General features: G+C 42.9%; 1 protein-coding gene across 1 annotated transcript in view; it reads right to left on the reverse strand.

The window, feature by feature from the left end:
* Window positions 1-26,662, reverse strand: part of LOC122802497 (Golgi pH regulator) — a 467,960-nt gene that overhangs the window by 324,106 nt on the left and 117,192 nt on the right. Inside the window, exon 3 of the mRNA XM_044072150.1 lies at window positions 359-462. Coding sequence (XP_043928085.1) covers window positions 359-462 — 104 coding nt within the window. The remainder of the gene's footprint in view (window positions 1-358; window positions 463-26,662) is intronic.

Here is a 26,662-nt window from a genome sequence, read left to right on the forward strand (position 1 = left end):
TTAACATATATATATATATATATATATATATATATATATATATATATATATATATATATATATATATATATATATATATATATATAGAGACACACACACACACACACACATATATATGCATGCATACATACATTTTTTAATGATGCTAATTCATCATTCTAATCATCATAATTCTGTCATACTTGGGTAAGATTTTATTCATTGCTGTGTTTGAAAAGGACGAAAAGATAAACTCAAAATGATATTATTTTGTGCAGCTGATTCTTTTTCGCACAGAAAATATTTTTAAATGTCGGCCACTTCTCAAGAGCACAGATGGTAAGACACAGAAACACATGCATATTTAAGGTTGACTCACCTGCTATTTAGGACTCCAAGTATCTCAAAGATAATAAGTTCAAACATAGTACAAGAGAAGGCGAAGGTCACAGAGAAGACGACCTGTACTATATACTGTCTGACCTGTAAAGAGAAAGATGAAACAGTTATCACATCTCAAAAATGCACTGAGCTTAGCAATATTACTCCCCCAGGTCTTTTATATCCTACCTTTCTTTTAACTAACTCTTATTTGTATGCCATTGATGTTAATTACTGTGACATCTGCTGAATAAGCTGAGAACCAGCACTGAACACAGGTTCAGCAAGAAGTTTTTTTGCCTCACAACACTCGGTTATACCATTTTGTTAACAGCTGGGGTGCTCTCTAAACATAGTGTGCATGCCCTCTTGTGATAAACAGAGTTCCTCCCACATCCCAAAGATGTTCCCCTAAATTGCTCATAGGGGTGTACACTGTCAGAGGGAGTAAATTTATGCATCCTTGGATAGTTTGTCACTCTATAAAGGATCAGTTACTTTGCCTTGTGCAGAGTGAATGCCTGGATAGGCACCAGCTCCCTAGCTGCCTTAAACTAGTCATAAATGGGGAAAGAATGAATGAACGAACACACAATACCTCAGTATGACTACCTGTAAGTTCCTGTCTTAGCAGCATGGCAACACAATAAAAATGAGTTCATACTTTCCCATCTGGAAATATAATATTCAGATGAAGTACCTAAACCTGAAGTTAAGTTTTCATTCAGACCTGATGGCACATTTGCAAAACAAAAAAATAAATCTTCATGACACACTCAAAACTACAGAACATCTATAACCTTTCACCAGAAAGTGTGTTAACTGCAGTTCTGCTACATATGAACATTTTGTATCTACAAGCTTTTAAAGATGAGATGCAGTAATTGCTAAAATAATGCATAAATGTTTGGATTCAGAAGATGAAATTTAAAAAAACCCTGTGCCACACGCACTTTATGTCACAAATATGTCGTTATGTAGTACTGGTTACACACACCACGGCACTGATAGTGTGAGATGGTTATGTAGTACTGGTAACACACACCACAACACTGAACACAACACAGCACTGACAGTATGAGATGAATATGTGGTTATGTAGTACTGGTTACACACACCACAGCAAAGATAGTGTGAGATGAGTATGTGGTTATGTAGCTCTGGTTACACACACCACAGCACTGCTAGTGTGAGATGAGTATGTGGTTATGTAGTACTGGTTACACACACTACAGCACTGCTAGTGTGAGATGAGTATGTGGTTATGTAATGCTGGTTACACACACCACAGCACTGCTAGTGGGAGGTGAGTATGTGGTTATGTAGTACTGGTTGCACACATTACAGCACTGCGAGTGTGAGATGAGTATGTGGTTATGTAGCACTGGCTGCACACACTACAGCACTGCTAGTGTGAGACGAGTATGTGGTTATGTAGTACTGGTTACACACACACCACTGACAGTATGAGATAAGTACGTGGTTATATGTAGTACTGGTTACACACACCACAACACTGATAGTGTGAGATGAGTATGTGGTTATGTAGTACTGGTTACACACACCACAGCACTGATAGTGTCAGATGAGTATGTGGTTATGTAGTACTGGTTCCACACACCACAGCACTGATAGTGTGAGATGAGTATGTGGTTACGTAGTATTAGTTACACACACCACAGCACTGATAGTGTGAGATGAGTATGTGGTTATGTAGTACTGGTTACACACACCACAGTACTGATGGTGTGAGATGAATATGTGGTTATATGTAGTACTGGTTACACACACCACAGCACTGAACACACCACAGCACTGATAGTGTGCGAGTATGTGGTTATGTAGTACTGGTTACACACACCACAGCACTGATGGTGTGAGATTAGTATGTGGTTATGTAGTACTGGTTACACACACCACAGCACTGATAGTGTGAGATGAGTATGTGGTTATGTAGTAGTGGTTACACACCCCACATCTCTGCTGCTGCTTCACCTAATAGCATAAATTTGCTGGTCTAATTCCCATTAATAAACTAAATATTTTAACCTAAAAATGCTACATTTGAAATCTGATGGGTACACCACTGATACTAAACTGATTACACTATGAACAATGAACACAAATATGAAGCATTAAGGAACTCACTAAGCAGAACTTGGTCTCAAGCATGCATGAAATGTACACTGCTGATGTGGTTATGAGACGTAACCATCCACACTGTTACAGAAAATAATTATGTCTCATGATTATTCTTCACAAAAATGAGTCAAAATGTTTATAATATGTTTTATGTTAAAACCAAAAGGTAATACAGATGCAGGAGTATGCAAAATATAGTTTCACATAAGTTATAGCTTTATCTTTCAAGTGCCTTACAAATGCATTGTCTTTATTAGCAAATTATAATGGACTGATACATAACTGAAGGCAAAGTAAGTGCTGAAGGAGTTAAAGGATGTTATGAGGTTATACTATGTTTACAGTCCAGTTTCAGAATGTTAACAGCTCTTGCCTTCTCAGGCTGAGGGATGAATCATTGCAAGAATAGCTGTAAGATAGTATGTTCATAGGTTCATAGGTGTGTACTAGGCTAACAGCCCTGGAGCCTTTACAAGCCTAGCCCATAGAAGTGTCCTGGCATCATGCCGACTGACGTTAGATCCCAGTGACTCTATCAAGTAGAGCCAGTGGAGTGATCCCCAGGGTGAACTTTCTATTTCCCATCCACTCATCAAGATTTCTCTTCAAGAGGGCTTGTGAGGTGCTCCGCTTGACTTGTATGGGAAGTCTATTCCACAGCATAGGCAGTCTCTGGGTTATGAACCTGTCCCCTCCAGTATGTTCTGTTGATTGTGGAAATGAGGTTGAGGTCTCTGGAGCATGTGGTATGGAGGGATTGGGATTTCTTTAGATGTAACATTTCTAGCAAGGCTGGGTCAGACATGGGTTTGTAAGTCAAGCAGAGATCACCTCTTAGTAGATGATATGAGAGAGAATAGCTGGAGTTTTTTGAGTCTGTCTGTGTATGACATGTGTTTAAGGCTTAGGATCATCTTTGTGAGGTAATTTTGTGGCCTTCCCAGCTGTTGCATGCGTCTACTGAGGTACATGGCAAATGGGGCATTATACTCTGACTGGCCTAATGAGGGGAAGGGTAGAGAGAGATGATGACCTCTTTCTTCCTGGATGCAAAACCCTTGGTAATGAGATGTACCACATAGAAGGCCTTTCTGACCACAGTGGCAATGTGATGGTCGATGTAGAGGCTGCTGTCAACCTGTGGCCCCAGATCTCTTATAACACCTTCAGCATTCAGTGGGCTCCCATCAATATGGTAATTAGTAACGGAATTTTTCACAAAGGGGATGACAACTAATTCTTTGGCATTAAGCTTAAGGCCATGGTTTCGACACCAGTCACTGGTCTCAGTGAGGCCTTTCTGTAGGATGTCTACATCACTTGGGGAGTTAATAATGGCTCCCAGCTTGCAGTCATCTGCTAACTTGGTCAGCCGGAGTCTCTCCATGTTGGCATGGACGTCTGAGAAGTAGATGCCAAACAGGAGAGACCCAGGACTGATCCCTGTGGTACTCCACTTGTGACTGGTTGGCAGTCTGACTTGGAGTCCACTACTTTCACACTGTGGGTTCTATCTGTGCCAGTTTGCAACCCACCTAGTGATATACGGGTTGATGCCTAGTTTTGTGACTTTATCAATAATTCCAGAGTGGGGAATGGTATCAAAGGCATTGGCCAGATCAAGGTAGGGTGTATGAACTGCCTTGCTATCATCCACAGCTTTGGTGACTGACTCAAAGAAGTCAACCAAGGTTGAGCAGGCATGATCTACCTTTCACAGAAACAAATTGTGCGGGATCTAGAGTTTGGAGATTCCCTATATCCTTGTTAATTAGGTCCATGATGATGCACTCTATAGCCTTACATATCAGACTCATCAGGCTAATGGGGCGACAATTCCCTGGGTCTGTAGTCACTCCCCCTTTATGGAGAGGGATGACTGTAGAAGTGCGCCATTCAGTAGGGACAAACCCTGAAGTGAAGCTGTGACTGAACAGGGCACACAGATGTGGTGCCAGTTCACTTTGTAGTTCACATCCAGGGATATTGTTGCACCCCATGGAAGCTGTATTTTTGGCCTTGGATAATGCAGCTTTAACCTGTGCTGCAGTAATGCTGGGTGGCATTCCTCCGGTATTGTGACTGGTCCTTTAGGGGGGTGAGAGGGGTAAAGTGGGCACTGAATCTTTCAGCCAGTATGTTGGCAATATCTGTTGGCTCAGTATAGGAGGTACCATTGTGCTGTAACTCAGAGCAAACCTGAGTATTGCCATGGAGATTTATGATATAACTATAGAAGGCTTTGTGGTTGTTTTTAGTGTCTGCTGCAATTCTGCCTTCATAGCTGGATTTAGATGTTTTGGTGAGGGATCTCAACTTTTTGTTGAGGCTAATAAGGGAGTTTTTCCAGTCTTGGGACTTCACCTTTTTCTGCAACAGATTCTTCCTTCTGTTGTGGTGTTTATTAATAGCAGGGGACCAGCAGATTGGCTTCCTTTTTTTGGAGGAGAGCGTCTTGGTTCTGTTGGGTATGGCTAGTTCCATGCATTTATGTACGTGTTCGTATAGTGCATTGGTGTAGGAGTCGGCCATCATGCATCTATTTTCCATTGACATGGGTGCTGTGAAGTTAGTCACCTCTGTTTTTAGGAGCCCAAAGTCAGACTTGGAGAAGTTTTTCATGGTGGTTACCTTTGTGGGGGATGTGGATGAGATGTGGATTTCCATGGTGATTAGTTTGTTGTCGGATCTAACCAGGGAGGAATTGACTACTGCTGTAGAGCAATGGTTGCCCATGTTAGTAATAACCAGGTCAAGGATGTTGCTTACTCTAGTGGGGGTAAGAATGAGCTGGTCCAGAGCATTGGACCTGATGAATTTCAGGAAGTGTTGGGACATTGTATTGGTGCATGAGTAGTTTTCCCAGTTGACGGAGGGGTAGCTGAAGTCACCTGGTATGAGGGTGCTGGGTTGGACACTAATAGTTTCCAGGGTGCTTAGGAACATGGAGTGAGTCTTGGGACATGGTTGGGGACCTACAGCAGGCTAAAACCTGAATCACCGTCTTACCCAATGTTAGTTGTAACTGAATTATCTCAGATGGGTTAACGCTGGGCTACTAGTTTGGAGGTGTACATATCCTTTATGAATATGGAGACACCACCACCTTTGCAGCTTCGGTCCATGTTCTGGGGTCGAAAGATGTGGAATGAATTATAGCCTGGTAGCGCAGGGGTGCTTTCTGCTGCTTTAAATCAGGTCTCCATTACAGCACAAATGTCAAAGTTCTCCATTTTGAGGAGTGCTTCAAGCAATGTTCTCCATTTTGAGGAGTGCTTCAAGCAAGTGCATCCTGAGATTTAGACTTCTAGCATTGAGCAGCATGACCCTCAGACTGCATTTATGTATAGCTGTTGTAATTTGGTCTTTGGAACATCACCTAAAAAAGGCACTATAGGGGGTGGCAAGAGCCTTAGCCAGTATCTGAAAACCCAGGGGTGACAGATGCAGGCCATCTCTGGCAAAGCATTGAGGTCTGTTAATCATGTCATCCCAAGCAGACAGATACTGGATCCCCTTAGAATGACACCAGAAACTTAGCCAGTTGTTGAAGTCAATCATTTTCTGCTTGTACTGCGGTATCATTCTGGGCGATTGTAGGATGCTGCTCAAAGCTAGGGTCCTACCTACCTGGGCCACATAATCCGAGAGCTCCTCCATGGCTCTTTTCATGTAGTCCAGGGAGGTGCATCTCAGGTCATTCACACCCACATGGACAGTGACAGAGTCATACTTGTACTTGTTCTGAAGTGACCTGAGTGCTTGTGTTATGTGTTAGACTCTGGCACCTTATAGACAGCTGACTGTTACCTTCTCCTTATTCAACCTAGTGAGTGGGACATCAGTGTGCCTCACTATCGAGTCACCTATGATTAGTGTATTGGGCAAGCTGTTTTGCCTTAGGGGCTTAGGTTGAGGGGCACACTGTATAGGTGAGCTTTGTGTCTTGTGGTTTCTGCTGTGTTTTGGTAGTCGAGTGCATTTCTGCCTTGGAGGTCTCTGCTGTTTGTGTAGATTTAATTTGAGAGCCTCTGTAAAGGTGGGTGTGTGGTTTGTGTTTTTATGTGAGAGCTGTGATGGTGGGTGTTCTGGAGGGCTATGTGTTGCATGTGGTGTGGTGTAGGTGTTTACCTTCTCCTCTTGACCAGCTATTCCGGTCTTGGCTTGAGAGTGCATGGCTTCCAATTTGGATAAATAAGTGCATCGCTCACAAGTCTGAGTGTTGGGAGGTAAGAGGAGAGGGTTGTCTGTGTACTTGAGGCAGTTGCTACACTGCCTCAGAATGCCCAAGTTCACCAGGTTAATAGGAGAAAGCACAGGGAACTGACCCTTAGACATGCCAGGAGGTATGGTCATTATTACTAAGTACTTGAGCGGTTTCCTTGTATATTCCGTTTACAGGAAAAATGTCATTCAAGGTGTCTAAGTCTGTACAGAGTACTGCCAAACACTTGAGGGGAAACATACAAAGGCCCTGAAAATTTAAGAATGAAGTATTTAGGCAGATATTTTGAAGTTAGAAAGAAATCAAGCAGTATTTACTGAAAAATAAAGAATTAGCTCGTCAAGAATGATGAAAAGAGGGGAGTCGCATGAGTGGCTACTGCCTGGCTACTACTAATGCTGGTCTCAGTACAGCTTCACTCTGTTGAGATACAATACTCCTTTGCTTCCTCTCTCACCAGAAGCAAAATTTTAGCACCAATCCCAAGACGAGAAGCAGGCCACGACCTTTTTGGTAATCCACAGTCTTGTCCCAGATGATGCAAGGGTCTGCAGGCTTGTAGCCTTTTTCTGGTAGATGCCTCAAATAGCAAAATCAGGTAGGTGAAGCACAGACACTCACCCTGCAACCAGAAAGAGTCAGGAATCAATGCACTCCGCTCCTACTCTCACCAGGATCAGAATATAAACACAGATTCCAAGGTGTCATCTACAAAGCAGTTATTAAGCTTTCTGGTGATCATCAATCTCCAGGAAATAATGTAAGTGCACTCCTTCTCTCACCAGGAGAAAACAGAAGCACTAATCCCAAGATGACTACTGAGAGGCAGAATGTGGGCTCTACAATAACTGGTGGTCTTGCAATAGATGCTTAAAGGTAAAATGAAAAAAAAATGGTTTATCCTAAACACTGAAGTCTGCACTAGAGATGTTAGATGTGAAAGTAGGTAACTAAAGTTTTACCCATCTAAAAAGTGGTGGAGAGTCAATATTTTTAAAACAGCAAGATAGACTAAAAGGGGGTGGTCACGTTTGTATTCTGGTACTATGGAATACAGTAGGGTGGCCAATAAATTTAATAGCTGAAGGGGAGTGATTTCACAAAATGATAATTTTGTGCTTACTCACACCAGCCAGTAAAAGCACAGAGGAAATGAGATACATGGTCAAATTAACATAAGAGGCAGGCAACTAGAGAGATCGTGGTGTTTAAGAACACAACAGTAACCAGGTGGGAGGGTGGGAAACATTTCTGTCCGACTCACAAGACACAGAGTTCTGAATACTTTTCAAGTTTTAAAATGCAGTTAAAAGCAGAATACAAGTAAAACGCAGTGTAAAGAAAACAAATTACAGTATACAAAATGGAAAAAGGCAATAAAGCAATACAAAATATCCTTCAATATGCAGATGATTCAACTATTATCTGCTCAGCCACAACCCTCCCAGTAGTCCAAAAGCTTACACAAGACGCATTCTCAATCACAGAACAATGGATGAAAGAAAACCACCTAGCACTCAATTCCTCTAAAACCAAATTAATGATATTTACCCCCTCTAAACTCAACTCTATCAACCCAAACTCCTTTTCTATCACCAGCAATAACAATACATTCTTAGAACTGGTGCCAGAGGCCAAGTTACTTGGGGTTCAAATTGATAATCAATTCAAATTCAACTCCCACATACAACTAAATATAAAAAGAAACTCATCAAAAACTAGGCATGCTCTACCGACAAAACCGCTACCTTACACCCTCCACTAAAATTCACTCTTTCTTCTACATTCCTTATCCCCTCTCTTCTATATGGAGCCCCATTCCTAACTAACCTACAATCGTCCCTCAAAACACAACTCTCCTCATGCTACAACAAAATAGCCAAATTTGCTACTAGTCAAAAAGCATCTACCCACCACTGTTCTTCACTCCACAAACTAAAATGGCTTGAACTACCCAACCAACTCACCTATTCTCAACTTACTCTAGCTCATAAGCTCATTTTCAAACCCTCCCTTTGTCCATCCCTTTCTTCTGCCTTTAAAATGCATCTCCCCAATAGAGTACTCAGAACTAATAACCAAAACCTAATTGAAGTATACAAACCAACTCGTCCCCCATGCAAAAACCTCCTATCCTATGGTCTAGCACGTCTCTGGAACTCTCTACCTCCAGCCATTCATATCACTTTCAACCATTTTGCATTCAAAAAATCTCTTCACTCTCATCTACTAACCCAGTGGGAATGCTCCTGCACCCATCCGTCATATCTACTGTCCCAGTGGGAATGCTCCTGCACCCATCCGTCATATCTACTGTCCCAGTGGGAATGCTCCTGCACCCATCCGTCATCTCTACTAACCCAGTGGGGATGCTCCTGCACCCATCCGTCATCTCTACTAACCCAGTGGGGATGCTCCTGCACCCCTCTGTCATATCTACTAACCCAGTGGGGATGCTCCTGCACCCCTCTGTCATATCTACTAACCCAGTGGGGATGCTCCTGCACCCCTCCGTCATATCTACTAACCCAGTGGGGATGCTCCTGCACCCCTCCGTCATATCTACTAACCCAGTGGGGATGCTCCTGCACCCCTCCGTCATATCTACTAACCCAGTGGGGATGCTCCTGCACCCCTCCGTCATATCTACTAACCCAGTGGGGATGCTCCTGCGCCCCTCCGTCATATCTACTAACCCAGTGGGGATGCTCCTGCGCCCCTCCGTCATATCTACTAACCCAGTGGGGATGCTCCTGCACCTCTCCGTCATATCTACTAACCCAGTGGGATGCTCCTGCACCCTCCGTCATATCTACTAACCCAGTGGGATGCTCCTGCCCCTCCGTCATATCTACTAACCCAGTGGGATGCTCCTGCACCCTCCGTCATATCTACTAACCCAGTGGGGATGCTCCTGCACCCCTCCGTCATATCTACTAACCCAGTGGGAATGCTCCTGCACCCTCCGTCATATCTACTAACCCAGTGGGATGCTCCTGCACCCTCCGTCATATCTACTAACCCAGTGGGATGCTCCTGCACCCTCCGTCATATCTACTAACCCAGTGGGATGCTCCTGCACCCCTCCGTCATATCTACTAACCCAGTGGGATGCTCCTGCACCCTCCATCATATCTACTAACCCAGTGGGGATGCTCCTGCACCCTCCATCATATCTACTAACCCAGTGGGATGCTCCTGCACCCTCCATCACATCTACTAACCCAGTGGGATGCTCCTGCACCCTCCATCATATCTACTAACCCAGTGGGATGCTCCTGCACCCTCCGTCATATCTACTAACCCAGTGGGATGCTCCTGCACCCTCCATCATATCTACTAACCCAGTGGGATGTTCCTGCACCCTCCATCATATCTACTAACCCAGTGGGGATGCTCCTGCACCCTCCATCATATCTACTAACCCAGTGGGATGCTCCTGCACCCTCAGTCATATCTACTAACCCAGTGGGATGCTCCTGCACCCTCAGTCATATCTACTAACCCAGTGGGATGCTCCTGCACCCTCTGTCATATCTACTATCCCAGTGGGATGCTCCTGCACCCATCCATCATATCTACTAACCCAGTGGGGATGCTCCTGCACCCTCCATCATATCTACTAACCCAGTGGGGATGCTCCTGCACCCTCCATCATATCTACTAACCCAGTGGGATGCTCCTGCACCCTCCGTCATATCTACTAACCCAGTGGGGATGCTCCTGCACCCCTCCGTCATATCTACTAACCCAGTGGGGATGCTCCTGCACCCCTCAGTCATATCTACTATCCCAGTGGGGATGCTCCTGCACCCCTCCGTCATATCTACTATCCAAGTGGGGATGCTCCTGCACCCCTCCGTCATATCTACTAACCCAGTGGGGATGCTCCTGCACCCCTCCGTCATATCTACTAACCCAGTGGGGATGCTCCTGCACCCCTCCGTCATATCTACTATCCCAGTGGGGATGCTCCTGCACCCCTCCATCATATCTACTATCCCAGTGGGAATGCTCCTGCACCCCTCCATCATATCTACTATCCCAGTGGGAATGCTCCTGCACCCATCCATCATATCTACTATCCCAGTGGGAATGCTCCTGCACCCATCCATCATATCTACTAACCCAATGGGAATGCTCCTGCACCCATCCATCATATCTACTAACCCAGTGGGAATGCTCCTGCACCCTCCCTATCCCAGTGGGAATGCTCCTGCACCCATCCATCATATCTACTAACCCAATGGGAATGCTCCTGCACCCTCCCTATCCCAGTGGGAATGCTCCTGCACCCTCCCTATCCCAGTGGGAATGCTCCTGCACCCATCCATCATATCTACTATCCCAATGGGAATGCTCCTGCACCCTCCCTATCCCAGTGGGAATGCTCTTGCTTCCATCCTTCATAATTCTATGCTGCCTTACCTCCTCTCCCTTTTTTCCAACAACATGCTTGCTCCTGCCTCTTCTACCAAAACAAAACAAAACAAACAAAAAAAAAAAAAAAAAAACAGTATTTTTACCAAAATCTTTCCATTTTCTAGGCTGTATCAACTGTAATTGTCATCTGAATCTGTAAATAAGTCATCACGGAACACCCTTTTCGGGTCAGTATTTTCTGTAATGCTCACCACCAGTTTGTTGCTCTAACTGCATAACTTGTAAATATTTAATGCTAAAACTGCATACTTTGTAAATATTGTAACACATATTGTAATTCCTTCTTTCTGGAGCTTTTCTCCCCAGGACTCCATTGAAAACGGGTTCATTTTGGCCCAATGGACTATCCTGGTAAACCAACTGCAAATAAAATAAATAAAAAAAATACAACAAATAAAAAGCAAACTAACCGTTCCCTCACAGCAAACTGTAGCAGAGTCTGGGTGATCCTTTTCAGTAAATGTACTGGTACTGAATGTTACAAGGTCAAAAGATAAATTCTTTGACCAAATGGTCTATGGTTTAAAAAGGCACATTTGTCAAGTGATCACATGAAGCTCTAAGCAAGGATCACGAGGACAGAAAATATTTAAAAATTGTATTTGTTAAAAGCTATGTTACGTCAAAGTTCATAATGCATGAAATTTCTAAGAAAAATGATATCCCCAGGATTCAATAAACTCCATCTAGGCTTCGCACAGAGCCTAGACAGAGTTTACATGCTTGTGGGACAGTGTGTGGCAGTGCGCAATGCATATTAATGAGGGATGGTGCACCCAAGCTACGTTTTGGTGCTCGCAACAGTGGTGCTTTTCGCAAAACCTCAAAAGTGAACACAGATACCAATGCCTTGTAAAGGAAAGCATCTGCAGTGTGCACATTTGCGAGGAATGCCACAATGATCATCAGGGATTTACATCTAGTGAAACCTTGTCAGCAAATGCGAATAGCAACTGTGTGTAAGGAAGAGCACTTACTGTGCGCAGATTTGCACGCAATGCCACAATGATCACCAGGGGTTTGTCATTGTGTTAGTGCAATACTTCTGCACAGAGGCCAGCTTAATGAGAGGATAAATAACCAGTAGTAAGGACATATTTGGCATAGATGCCACACAGAAATGTGTTAAAATGTACCACTCACAACCTCAGAGTGACAAATGTGGACAAAGCCATAATAATGGGGGATAAACGGTCAGAAATAGGGACAGATTTTTAATATTGTACTGACAAACTTAGAAAGTTGATAGAATACATAGGTTGTACACTAGCGTGATCTTTCTGAAGAGCATGAAGTTTGAAACTCAAATGTCAGTCATCAGTTTCTGACTGCACTCTGCAATGACATGCCAATGATTTGCCAGGAAACAAAATGTTATGAGGAAAAAAATTACAAATATGAGACAAAAACTGGACAATCTACACAGATCATGACAACTGAGAGGTGTGCACTCAAATTTATGCAATACTGAGTCACATCAGTCGAGATACCATCCCAGTGATAATCTCAGGAAGCCACATATTTGTTAAGGAAAACATCTGGACATCCTGAGAAGATCTGGACAGTTGAGAGGTATGACTGTGAAGTAAATGGTCCAAACACAGTACAGGACAGCGTACCTAGAGTGGAGACTATTTTCATATCCTACTCCTGGCATTCTGTACTGAAGCGGTGTTAAAGACCTGTAACAGGACATGGGACTGCCATGTAAAATGTTCACCCAGGCAAAGTGTGTGTGTATTGAATATGGACAGACAGACTAACTGTAGGAATGAACACAGGGAAAGAGTACAGGTGAAACGCCTGCATGTACAGCAGCGGAAGCATGTCAATGGAAGATTGCTGTTGCTGCTACAACCAGCACATATCTATGTGGTATAGTACAGACTGTACAGTGGAAATGTGTTATCTGTGACTGTCACACAAGGTGACATAATGGTGAGGATGTCTTGTGTGAGATAAGCATCCTTACATAAATAAAGCAGAGGACATCTATTGAGGATCTGACGTACAACTGGGGTAGAGTGTATATTGGGAAGCTGTTCAAAATGATATACCTGAACAGGAGTGTACTCTCAGCAGAGGCCTCCAGCAAGGTAGGCATAGGTAAAGGATCATGGCAAACATTAGAAGAATCAACCACAATCATGAACAATATCAGAATAATACTACCACTAATTCCATGCCTCTGACGTAACATATGTGATATGAAGTGATACCAGATGAGCTGCATGCGCGCGCGCACACACACACACACACACACACACACACACACACACACACACACTTGACAACTGTTATCACACATCCACACCCTATGAGGGTAACCATGCACACTGTCCTGGTACTGTACTGTCTGCAGGAGGTATTGGGAGGGACATTGCTACATTTGTATGTGACAGTATGGATCAATACAGGCTACTTGCCTTGTGCGCATGGCATATATCTACAGCACAATCCACATGGTCATGAATGATATACATGCCATTAATGTTTTCAAACACCTATGTATGCAGTGTGCGCATAAGCTAAACAGGTAGCACACATGCATCTGGTGTAACAACTCTCTAAGGCCAAGAACACTACATCAATGGGCCCAGACAATATCCCAGGATGCCATCTAAATAACATGAAACATGACCTATCAGGCCACTTGGCATTCCTATTTAACTGTAGCCTCCAAACAGGCTTCGTGCCTCATGAATGGAGAACAGCAACAGTCATCCCTCTGCACAAAGGTGGCCCATCTACTAACTTTGGAAACTACAGACCCATGAGTCTCATAGGTAGGTTCATAGGTACGTACTAGGCTATTGGCCCTAGGGCCTATATAAGCCTAGCCAAAAAATGTACCCTGGCTTTCGCCACCCAAGAAAAGTATTTTCCTGTGCCACTGTCGAGCAGAGCCACAGAAGTGATCCCTGGGGTGAATTCCCATTTCTCATCCAATCATCAAGATTTTTCTTGAAGAGTGCTAATGAGGAGCTCTGTTTGACATAGATAGGTAGTCTGTTCCAGAGTATGGGAAGTCTCTGGGACAGGGATCTATCCCTCCAGCATGTTCCGTTTATTGTGGTGACAAGGCTTAGGTCCCTAGAGCGTGCAGCTCGGAGGGATTGGGATTTCTTTAAGTGGACCATGTCCAACAGTTCTGGGTTTGACATAGCTTTGTATGTTAGGCAGACATCGCCCCTGAGTAGGCAATATGCGATGGAGTAAAGCTGTAGTTTTTTGAGATGGTCTGCGTAGGGCATCTGTTTGAGGCCAGTAATCCTCTTTGCGAGGTATTTCTGTGGTCTTTCCAGCTGTTGTAGATGTCTTGTGAGGTACATACCAAAAGAGGCATTGTACTCTATAATGGGTCTAATGAGTGATGAGTAGAGGGGAACAATTACCTTTTTTTCTGGATGAGAATCCTTTTGTGATGAGATGAGCCATGTAGAAGGATTTCCTGACCACTGTGGCGATATGATTATCAAAGGAGAGACTACTGTCCACCTGTGTCCCAAGGTCTCATCACATTTTCGGCATTAAGTGGACTACCAGCTATGTGGTAGTTCATGGGTACAGAGTTTTTACCAAAGGGGATGACAATACACTTTTTGGCATTGAGCTTCAGGCCATGGCTTTGACCAGGTATCTGTCTCAGTGAGGCCCTTTTGTAGTTTGTCCACATCGTTTGGAGTTTCGATTATGGCTCCTAGTTTGCGGTCATCTGCAAACTTTGTTAGCCAAAGACCTTCTGTGTTAGCCTGCACATCAGAGAAGTAGATACCAAACAGGAGAGGACCCAGGACTGAACCCTGTGGTACTCCACTTGTCACTGGTCTGAAGTTGGATTTGGAATCCGCTACTTTCACAGTATGGGTTCTGTCCGTGAGCCAGTTGGCAACCCATCTTGTGACATAGGGATTTATACCTAGTTTAGTGAGCTTATCTATAATTCCAGAATGGGGGATGGTATCAAAAGCCTTGGCGAGATCTAGATAAGCTGTGTGAACCATTTTACTCACTAGTCTTACATGTAAAGCCATGGAAAGAATTATCATGGGAATGATCAATAGTGATATAGTAAACCTCCAGACACTGGACCAACCCAGTTTGGTTTTGTCAAGGGCAGAACATGCCTACTTAACCTGGTGGACTTGTTTGATAAGATCACCAAAATGATGGATGAGGGCAAAATGGTTCACACTGCCTACCTTCACCTGGTGATGGCTTTTGACACAATACCCCACTTGGCTATTGTTGACAAACTCAAGAGGTTAGGTACAAACCAATGTATCATCCGGTGGATGGCAAACTAACTCACAGAAAGGACCCATGAAGTTAGAATTGGAGAGTCCACCTGTACAAAGAGGTCAGTCACAAGTGGAGTCCCTCAGGCATCTGTCCTTGGACCCACTCCTTTGGCAATTACTTCTCTGAAGTCAAGGCCAATGTCAGTGGTCTCTGGCTGACTACATTTGCGGATGATTGCAAATTAAGAGCCGTCATTGAATCCAACACTGACACAAATGTTTCTCAGGAAGGGCTGACACAGATAAACAACTGGTGTCAGAGCAATGGACTAAAACTAAATGTAAAGAAATGCATAAAAGTATCAGTCAGGAAATCATGCACCCCTGGTAATTACCATATTGACAATACACCCCTTAGACTTGACCCAGTAGTTATGGACACACACACACAGTAATCTAGCCTTTGACCATCACGTGTCTACAGTAGTGAGGAAGTCATTCTATGATGTGCAACTTATAAACCAAGGCATCTAGGATCAAGGAACTCATTGTTCCACTGTATTCCGCATTCATCAGACCCATCATTGAGTACAATGTCCCCTTTGGTATGCACCTAACTAGGCACATCCAACAACTGGAACATCCACAGAAGTTCCTCACTAAAAGAATAAAGGACATAAGCAAAATGTCCTATGCAAACCACCCCAAGGTCCTATCCTTGTAGTCAGTGTCCTACAGGCTTTTGAGGGGAGATGTATGCCTGACATACAGGGCATTGTCAGACCCCACTCTTATGGACCTCCTGCATATCCACAAAACAAACAGCACCAGAATTACCCATTCTAAAGACTTAAACCTTGCCTGTGATATAAACAGGACCTGCTGGAGAAACATGTATGTATCCCAGAGACTACCCTGTCTCTGGAACAGACTCCCAAACCTTGTAAAGCAGAGTTTCTCATCAACCCAATAAGAGTGCAAGTTGGACAATTGGATGGGGAACAGGAAATTCATCCCTGGTTTGGCACCTGTGTCTCTAATGGACACAGGCAACCTGTAAATGGTTCATCTCCCAGGCCTCTGCTTATAAATGTTTAATCTCCCAAGCCCCTGCTTACAATTATCAAGGGTATCAGAAATTGTCAGAGATTTAGGATGCATAGCTAGGCTTAAAAAGTGCCTTGTGGTTGTTAGCCTAGTAAACACCTATGAAACTATTGATGTTCGCACCATCAGATAATCATACATATTCCCCAGAAAGAATACCTAGGTATGGCCAATAAGCTGTATGACAGTGCACTGCACTGTGACAAAGGTGGTACACCTCAGTTACACGTCACTGGAAGATGTGTAGGGAGGTACATGAAGAAGGGGGCACTGTACACAGTTACTAGTGTGATGAAGGCTGGGAACCATTAAGGTATTATGATCTCTGATGTGCATGTCCTTCACATACCCAGAACTGTTACTTTCAAGGGAGAAGTCAGCACTGTGACCACATGCTGGTGGATGCACCACTTACTCTCTACCCCAGGACACAGGTCACACACCTATAGGTCTGACTATAGGGTATGATGTCCACATTAAACTTGAGTGGTGTGTCTGTTTCCTGATTCAACAAATCTTGCCATGTGTCTCGCTAATGCAGGTGTTGTCATGCCTCTGGCAGCAGTCTCTGGTATGTGTTGATACTGTGTGCATTACACTAATATCACAGTTGGAGTCAGTGATTGCACACAAGCTGCAGTCCTTCAGGCAGCTGTTTGGACATAGTATGTGTATGTCATCTGTGATGTCCATCACTTAATTAATAGGCAGGAAAGGGCCTAGAAGGCAATCCTGATGTACCGACCACTGGACCAGAGATATACGTCATGTTGCACATTTCGACATACACTGGCCTACCCACTTGGTGATACAGCTGTTTATAGCCACATATGAGAGTGTTGACTGAATCAGTTTGGATTTGTGTCAAATGCCTTGACCTGATCAAGTTCCACACGATGATACTATTGCCATCCTGCATGGCCCTCAATGACCTCTTTGAGGACATCTATCAGAGGTAATGGACCTGCTGTAGCAGTAACAACTCACACAGGTCTATTGCACACACACACACACACACACACATGGAATATTATTAGTGTACATGTAGAAGAGGTCCACGATGACATGTTTGTCTCCCTCATAGTCGAGGAGAGTCAGGATGTTTCTATACATGCATGCATCAGGTGCTGTCCCCCCAACTTAGGTGGATGCATGTTAATGTACACCCTTGTAAGGGAATATAGGCCATATGGAGGATGTGTTGAACTGTGTATTCAACTGTATCAGGAAAGTGTATGCGCTGGGTCACACCATAGGTGATCTGTGATGTTGTTACACTACATTGATTCTGTCTGATAGGCCTGGATGAAGGTAAGACAGTGCATACTGCCTACTGTGATCTGGCCTAGAGTTTTGACACAATCACACACCTGTATCATTGAGAAAAAACCCAATCTGGGGATTAAACCTTACATCAGTTGAGGGTTAAACAACAGGCTCACTGAGAGAACACATAATGTGAAAGTTGGTGAATCAACCTGTGCCAGTAGAGCTGTCACCAATGGCAAACCACAGGGATCTGTGCTTGGCCCTTCACTGTTTGAATTATATCTCTCGATAGTTCAGGCCAAAGTATATGGCCTTTGACTTAACAAGTTTGTGGATTCTTGCATATTGTGTGCAATCACTGAATCCACCAATGGTGATAACACATTACAGGAGGAGCTAACATACACAACTGAATGGTGACAAAGGCACATGATCTACAAAAATGGAGAAATGTGTGTCTGTAATGTTGTCCATCTGAAAAGTGGAGATCCATGCTAATCACAGCACTGACAACAGACCTGCTATGTAGTAACCCAGTAATGCAAGCACTGGAAATACATTTAGATAACCAATCTGAACTCTGATCATCAACTGTCCACACTGTTATTTAAAGCCTATGTCCTGCACATCCAAAGTCACACCATCATACTGACATCTTTGGATTGTATGACAACCCTGTAATCAAACCTCAATACAGCACTAACAGAGTATAAGGCTCTACTTAACATGTACCTCGCCAGACACAAGCAGCAGTCGGAGAGACCACAGGGCTTTCTCAGCAAGATAACACAGGGCCTACACACCATGCCATGATGTATGTGGACAGACTGAAAGCCATGTCACTGTAAACTTTATTGTATAGAATGAAGTGACTTCTGCCTGATCCTGCCCTGGTGTGAGTACTGCATATCCAAAAATGGGATATAGCGGATTACATCAGCAACATCTGTTGAGGAGAAGATGACAGTGTCCCACGTGCTGGTGTAAAATGCTCTCTGTAATGTGAAGCAACAGCTCACAGACACAATGTGGGAAAATGTGTTATGGTCTGATGAGACCATGGTTGAAATTTCTGGCCACAACTTCAAAAGGTACGTTTGGTGCAAAAACACTTCATATCACCAAAAGAACACCATCTCCATGGTGAAGCATGGTGGTGGCAGTATCATGCTTTGGGGTTGCTTTTCCTCAGCTGGAACTGGGGCTTTAGTCAAGGTGGAGGGAATTATGAACAGTTCCAAATACCAGTACTTTTGGCCCCAAACCTTCAGGCGTCTGCTAGAAAGCTGAAGATGAGGAGGAATTTCACCTTTCAACATGACAGTGACCCCAAGCATACATCCAAATCAACAAAAGAATGGCTTCACCAGAGGAAAATTAAAGTTTTGGAATGGCCCAGCCAGAGCCCAGACCTATGTCCAATAGAAAATCTGTGGGGTGACCTGAAGAGGGCTGTGCACAAGAGATGCCCTCACAATCTGAAAGATTTGGAGAGATTTTGCAAGGAAGAGTGGGCAAATATTGCCAAGTCAAGATGTGCCATGCTGACAAACTCCTACCCAAGAAGACTGAATGCTGTAATTAAATGAAAAGGTGCTTCAACAAAGCATTAAAGGGTGTGCACACTTATGCAACCAGCTTATTGTACATTTTTTATATTTTCCCCTAACATATTTGTTTGTTTTTAAATTGAATTGTACAGATTATAGGTCACATTAAAAGGTGGGAAAATTTTTTAAATGATTTATCATGGTGTCATTTTTTTATATCACAAAAACTTGGCATTTTAACAGGGGTGTGTAAAGTTTTTATATCCACTGTATGTTGTATATGCATATAGATTTTGTATGTATCTACATTTCTAATTTTTTAGTATATACTTTTAAACTGAATTGTTAAAGGTATTTTATCGGCTGGCTATTGTCATGTGTTTGATTTGTACTCCTTTAAACTGTGATGATGTTTTTTGGACTGTATTAGCACTGAGGAAGGGCTATTACCCTAAATCTTTGCACTCTTTATATTGCCAGTAAATAGTTTGGTGTTTCTAAGTTGGAGTTATTTGTGTCCTATTAGGGGTTCATCTCTGACTTTGTTTTTCCACTGCATATTCTTTTATGTTTTATCTCTGGGGTGCTAGGTATATTATAATTAGCAGGGGTACTTCACAAAAGTGGCAAAGAGCCATTGTATGCTTAAAGTTCAGTCCCTGAGTTTGTCACCAATCTTCAGTCTGTGTTAGCCCCAACTGTAATATGTTACCATCACTGGAGGACTCTATATGACTGCGTCCAGTTAATCATCTGCATTTTGGTGAACCACAGGCCATCTAGTGTTGCCTGTGCTTCAGGGAAGTATTTCCTAATCAGATGAGGGCCCAGCAAAGATCCTTGTGGTATTCCACTGGTGAGGGGCTAGTGGTGGAGGTGCAGTCCGCAACCTTGAGAGTGTGTGTTCTGTTGTTGAGCCAGTTGGCTCTCTATCCAGTACTGTATGGCCCAATTCCCAGATGGGAGATCTTCACTAGGAAAAATGAATAGGAGACCGTGTCAAAGGCCTTGGATGACTGAATATAGGTGTTGACCTGTTATCCTCATCCAGGTCTTTGGGGTTAGTATCCAAGAAGTCCACAAAGGTCAATAAGCAAGATCAACCCTTGTCCAACCCAAAATGGGGAGGATCAAGTGTGTTGAAGGTCACCTCAGTCCCTGTGGATATGGTCCATGCCGATTCCAGCAGTAGCCATGCAGATAAGACTTTTTAGGCGTATGTGCCAGTAGCTGTATTTCTGCATGTCACCAGACTGATGTGCATTGCATAGCACACAATTGATGCTACATTTTGTTTTATGGTTGATATGTGTATGGATAAAGTACTGAAATCCCAGAGTTGTAATGCTTGGAGGGTGTATGTATTTTAAATATAGGACATACAGTTAGATAGGGCCCTCAGTTTGTAATGTTTCTATATGTACTTTCATGTCATACAAGGAAGTGGAGAGTAAACAGCAGAAACACAGCATAATATATACTTTTCCATAGTGCAAGGAGCAGTGGGTTTGTGCGACTGTTAGCAAAGTGTATACAACATGCAAGACACACCTGTAAGCGCACTGCTAAGCACTGTGCAAATGCAAGCAGCATTGTTAAAGTCTGACAGTTAGTATTCAGTTTGTGGAATACACATGTTACTTAACTATGTGGCAGCAGGTGCTAATGCAGTGATACGCTCCTTTTTGGGGCCAGATGGTTCTGGGTTGGAATACAGCTATATCAAATACTTTTAACTACTTTTACTTTACTGTTGGTGTGTGATGAGCACCATCACCCAATAATACATTACAGAAAAGAAATGAAGAAGATAGGACAGTAGTGAAATGCAGATGCTAAAGTCTGACAGTATTGAATCTCTGGAATACATCATCTGCTATTTAACTGACACTGCGGCAACACATGTGCAGTTAATGCAGTAATACATTCCATTTTCACATTTTGGTGCCAGATAGAACTGGGTTCAAATACAACTGAATCAAACAATTTTAAGTACTTTTGTATTACCATTGCTGTGCGTTGGTTAATGATGTGCCCCATCTCACAATAATGCATTAAAAAAAAAGAAATGGGGAGTAAGCAGGGGGAAGAACAAATGAAAAATAATATAGGAATGTGCAGGAGGGAGATAGGAAAGAACCATGGCTATCCATTTCTTCAGCAGTGAAAAGTGATAATATATGCAGAATATTAGCTGAGTTTGGACTGTCATCTCAAGAGAGATGGTGACCATAAACACAATCATGTTGTATAGCCAACTGCACCGAATTGTGTGCATTAAGAAGACATGTGTGCGAAATGGAGAGATATGTATAGGATGATTTTTTTTCTTTTTGTGAGACAGGTGACCTTTTATTTATTTATTTATTTTTGTATGGAAAGAGAGAGAGAGGAATGTTGGGGAAGGGACATAGGTATGTCTGGGTCTGGTAAGTTGCGTAGGTGAGGAAGCAATTGCAGACAGACAAGACAAGAGACAGGAGAGTGATAAGAGACCGGGACAGCGATAGACAGAAGAGGTCGGTGGACACCATGGACAGGATGAGGATGGAGACATCCATGACCCATAGACATCAAGCTGGTTGACCGTGAGAACTGAGACCTTACCCACAGGGCTGTCATCACTGTCACCACAATCTGCCACTGGCTGGAGCGCTTGACATCTACTCCTCCTACTGGTGCTACATAAAATGAGGGAGAGTAGCCCTTCCCATCCAGCATAAGTGTCACCAACAGAATACTATAAAAGGACAAGCCATGTGTATGTCTTGTTTAAATAACATGGACGACAGATTTTTATCTGAAGCAGATGTTATGGGTGAAGAGAATAACACGTGGATATGGAGTTAATGAGTTAGAACATTAATGAAGCAAAGATGCTAAGAATGAATACAGCCCCCCCCCCATTTCTTTAATAGGCAGCAGTCCTGTGAGGTATTAGATACTGCTGATAATATAAAAGCACCCACCATTAATCTTACCTACTCTAGTAATACTAAAGCTGTGTGTGATGTTAAGAGGAACTGGCATGTGTTAACATCACATAGAGAGATCAACACAATGATAGGGATACAATCAACATTCTCTTTTAGAAATAAAAAAAAATCACTCAAGAGACTTTTATGTTATAATAATAACAAATCCAGAGACTCTCCTGCCACATACGGCATGCTCCCTTGTGCTTCTTGTAATTTATGACACCTTACAGATTCTAACACTAAGTTTGTACATCCGGTTACTAGTCTGACTTAAGATTTTAGGGTACATGCTACTTGCAAAACAAGGAATTTAATATATTTAGTGCAATGTGCACTATGTTCCAAGTTTTATCTAGGCAAAACAAACTGGATGCTTTTAGAAATAATGAGGGAACATATGAGAGATATAAGAAACAATAATATTAATAATTCCTTGGCTAGACATAACAAACAAACCAGCTCTGAGCATATATTTAAGTATAGAGTGACAGAAATATTGAATGATTATGGTAGATTAGAAGACACGATCAGTGAAACTGAGCGCAGAGAGCTGTTTTGGATTTTACACCTGCAAGCGGATAAGGCAGGGGGTTGAAATGCTAAGGTTTCTTTAAAATCCAAACTTAATTACAATGAACCCATTCTTTTCTTAAGATATATTGATATCATGTAATTTATTGCTGTTGGTGAATTGGTTAATGGGCTACTGATTTTGTATTTAAATGACTGTGTTTTATCACTGTTTTATGGTCTGGAGAAGTATTTTTATGAAAGCACTTACCTATGTTTATTTATTTTTGTTTTAATAAATATTACCTACCACCAATACAGCATTGCTTTTATTTTATTATATTTTTATTTTTATGTGCTGTTGGTGTTTCGCTTGGTTTATTTTCACGTACTCTCTGTAGCTGACAAACATGTGGGATGCTTCTGTCCTAAATTCCTTGATCCAAGCATCAAAGAGTACCCCTCTTCCTCAGACGTTGGTCAGTAAAGTGGTGCCTACAATGGTCACCAGTGCAGGGGATACAGGTGGCACTGGTCACAGTCCAGGTCAAACTATTCCAAGTCTTTGACTTATACAGAGACCCAGAACAGTCCCCCTGCAGCCATCTGGCACTGTGGTGTTTCACTAGGAGTCCAACAAAAATCTTGGACTCCTGGACACCCCATATTTGAGCACCAACTCTCACACCTCTCCATGAATGCCTGCCATGCTTATCAAGTGCAATGGAGACTGATGGTGTCCTGCTAATTCCTGTTATCGCGTTTACTGGAATGTGCACATGGATTGAAAATGTTGTGCACAGTGTGCCATTTTGCAAACATGGTGCTCCAGGGTACGTGATGGTAAGCGGTGTGCAACAGTGGTAAGCAATGCAATTTCAGGGTTATATGATGTACAGGCACTAAGTGTGTTAGTCAAATCTGAAGGCCATGCCAGTCCAGACAGCAGAAATATACTTACAGGAACATAGTACACAATATGCCCAGTCATACATTTGATAATAAATGTGATAATATAACTAACAATATTAGTGCTTCAGCAGTCATACATATAATTAGTATCAGCTACACTATGTCAAGTGTTATAAGGGAAAGTGGCTATAATGGGAAGTGGAACAACAGTAAAAGTGTATGGAATGTGCTGTATTTGAACCCTGGACCATGTGTATGGGAGTCCTACACTTACACCTGTTGCCACAACAAGGTTAAGAAAACACTTGTCTGTGCTGCTGTTCATTGCTATAAACATCAATTTCACAACGGTAAAACAAAGGTTGCACACCCTGTACTAGAACCCAGGACCATCTGTACTCCAACTCTACATTTACACCTGCTGCCATGGGTTAATTACCTGATGCTGCCTATTTTAATATTCATTCTTAAGGTCTCATTGTTGACCATTGCGTAGCATTGCTTAGTGGGTTTGCGCGATGCACAATAGTATTAACTGAATGCATCCAGTTTCTATTTTTGGCTGCCTGGGTCCTGTCTACTCCTGTGCTCCAGCTTGCGTACTGTTGCATTTTGCACACACCAGATAAACACAGCCAAACCTGACATTCATTTTTTTCCTCCATTTCCCATGTTTGCATTGAGTGTTGCAGCGAGCAAACATGGGAAAAGAAAAACAAAAAAGAAAAGGAGAGCGAGAAAGAGAAAAGAATTCAAACTCAGTGCCATCTGGCCCCAAAAATGAAAGTACCAATGCCTTTACACATGCTGCCACAGAGTCTGTTAAGTACCAGATGTGTTTCATAGAATGAATAGCAACTGTCAGATTTTAACAATGTGGGTCACATTTGTGCATGCATTTTGCGTGTGTATACAATTTGCTAATGTTGTGCAATACCACATGTTGTATCACATGCAATGCACATTAATCTGATAACGTGAAGAAATACAACTACTGACCCATAACCCTCACCAATCTTATCTGCAAGGCCAGGGAAGGGATGAGCATGGATCTTATCCACAGGGATATAGCTGACATTTAAAACACTTGAGCCAACCCATGTTGTGTTTGTTAAAGATAAATCTTGCCTATTGAACCTTATGGACTTCTTTGATACCGACCCCGAAGGCCTGGATGACGGATAACAGGACATACCATCTATGTTCAGTTATCCAAGGCCTTTGACAATATCCCCCAGTCATGTATCATAGTGAAAATATCCCATCTGGGAATTAAGCCTTACAGTACTAGCTGGACAGGCAACTGGCTCACACACACACACACACACACACACACACACTCAAAGTTAGGACTGCACCTCTACCACTAGCCCACTCACCAGAGCAACACCACAAGGATCTGTACTGGGCAATCAAATGTGTGGAAACTACTTCCCTGAAGCGCAGCCACTGGTAGGTGGCCTGTGGTGTACCACAACTGCAAATGACTGTTAAATGGACACACTCATATAGATTCCCCCAGTGATGGTAACATATTACAGAAGGGTCTGACAGAGAAAGGATTGGTGCCAAACTCAGACTGAAACTTACAGCAAACAATGCCTCACTGTCCCCTTTGATGAAATACACATTGCATCTCTCTCAGCTCAAACACATTATTGTGAGACTTGTGAACACATTTTCATAGCAATCTACACTTTCACCATTATGTGTCCATAGTGGTGAGACACACATTATGCACTGTACACATCATACATATGGACATCACATCCAAGACCAGGGAGGTCATAGCTCTGTTGTACTCCTCCCTTATCAGACCAATAATTGAGTACAATGCTCCCTTCCCTCTGTACCAGACAATTGCAGCAATTTAAAAAAAATAGAGGTTTGTGACTGGGAGAATGCAGGTCCTCCAAGCATCACATACATGGAAAGGCTACAAGACCTGTCACTGTACTTCATTTCCTGCAAGCTGCTGAAAGGCGACCTATGCCTGACCTACAGAGAAGTCTCAGACCCTGCCTACTGGAAATGCTGCACATCTGCTAATCAAATGGGACAGGAATAACTTGGGCCAGCGCTTTCAACCTAGCCAGTGACATAAACAGAACATGCAGGAAAGACGGCTATAAACCCCAGTGACTCACACTTCTCTGTTACAGGCTCCCACTATGTGTGAAGCAATGCTCCTCAATGACCATGTAAAAGCGCAACCATCTTTACTGGTTGAGTGACTGCAAAGTCACCTCTGGGCTGGCACCTATGTCCCTCAGTAACAGGCCCATTTGTTGCTGCTCACAAAATCACTCTGCTAGCAGCAACCATCTAAATATGTTTAATAGGTGTGCTTGTGTATTAGAAAGCTAGGCTTCTGTTACAATATGTATACTGACAACCATGTACTTGTAAAAATTACAAATACAATGTGAGAAATGCAACTATACAATGTATTTAGAATAAATGCTCTCTCTCTTTTAGGTAACAACAACCACCCACACATCAAACAGGTTGTTTCCACACACATTTCACCTGCTCAACAGACCAAGTGCACAACACATAAACCCTCATAGGAGGTTCATAGGTGTGTACTAGGCTAATGGCCCTGGAGCCTTTACAAGCCTAGCCCATAGAAGTGCCCTGGCACATATGCAGAGGTAGTCATTAGAAGCTTACCAAAAGAGCAGAGACCTTGCAAATACAAACCTGCACACATTACAGTCCCAACTGAACCCACTACACATAAAAACAAACATGTCAGTGTGTTAGCCATTAAGCCCTTAAGGCAAAACACCTGAAAAAACAATGTCTTGATCATAGGTGAATCCATAGTGAGACAAACAGATGTTCCCCTAACCAGGTTGTACAAGGAGAAAGCCACGGTCAGCTGCCTGTCAGGTGCCAGGATCTGCAAAGTCATGCATGCAC

This window comes from Protopterus annectens, chromosome 5.part0, assembly GCF_019279795.1.
Source record: "Protopterus annectens isolate FY-2018-M chromosome 5.part0, PAN1.0, whole genome shotgun sequence".
Lineage (NCBI taxonomy): Eukaryota > Metazoa > Chordata > Ceratodontiformes > Protopteridae > Protopterus > Protopterus annectens.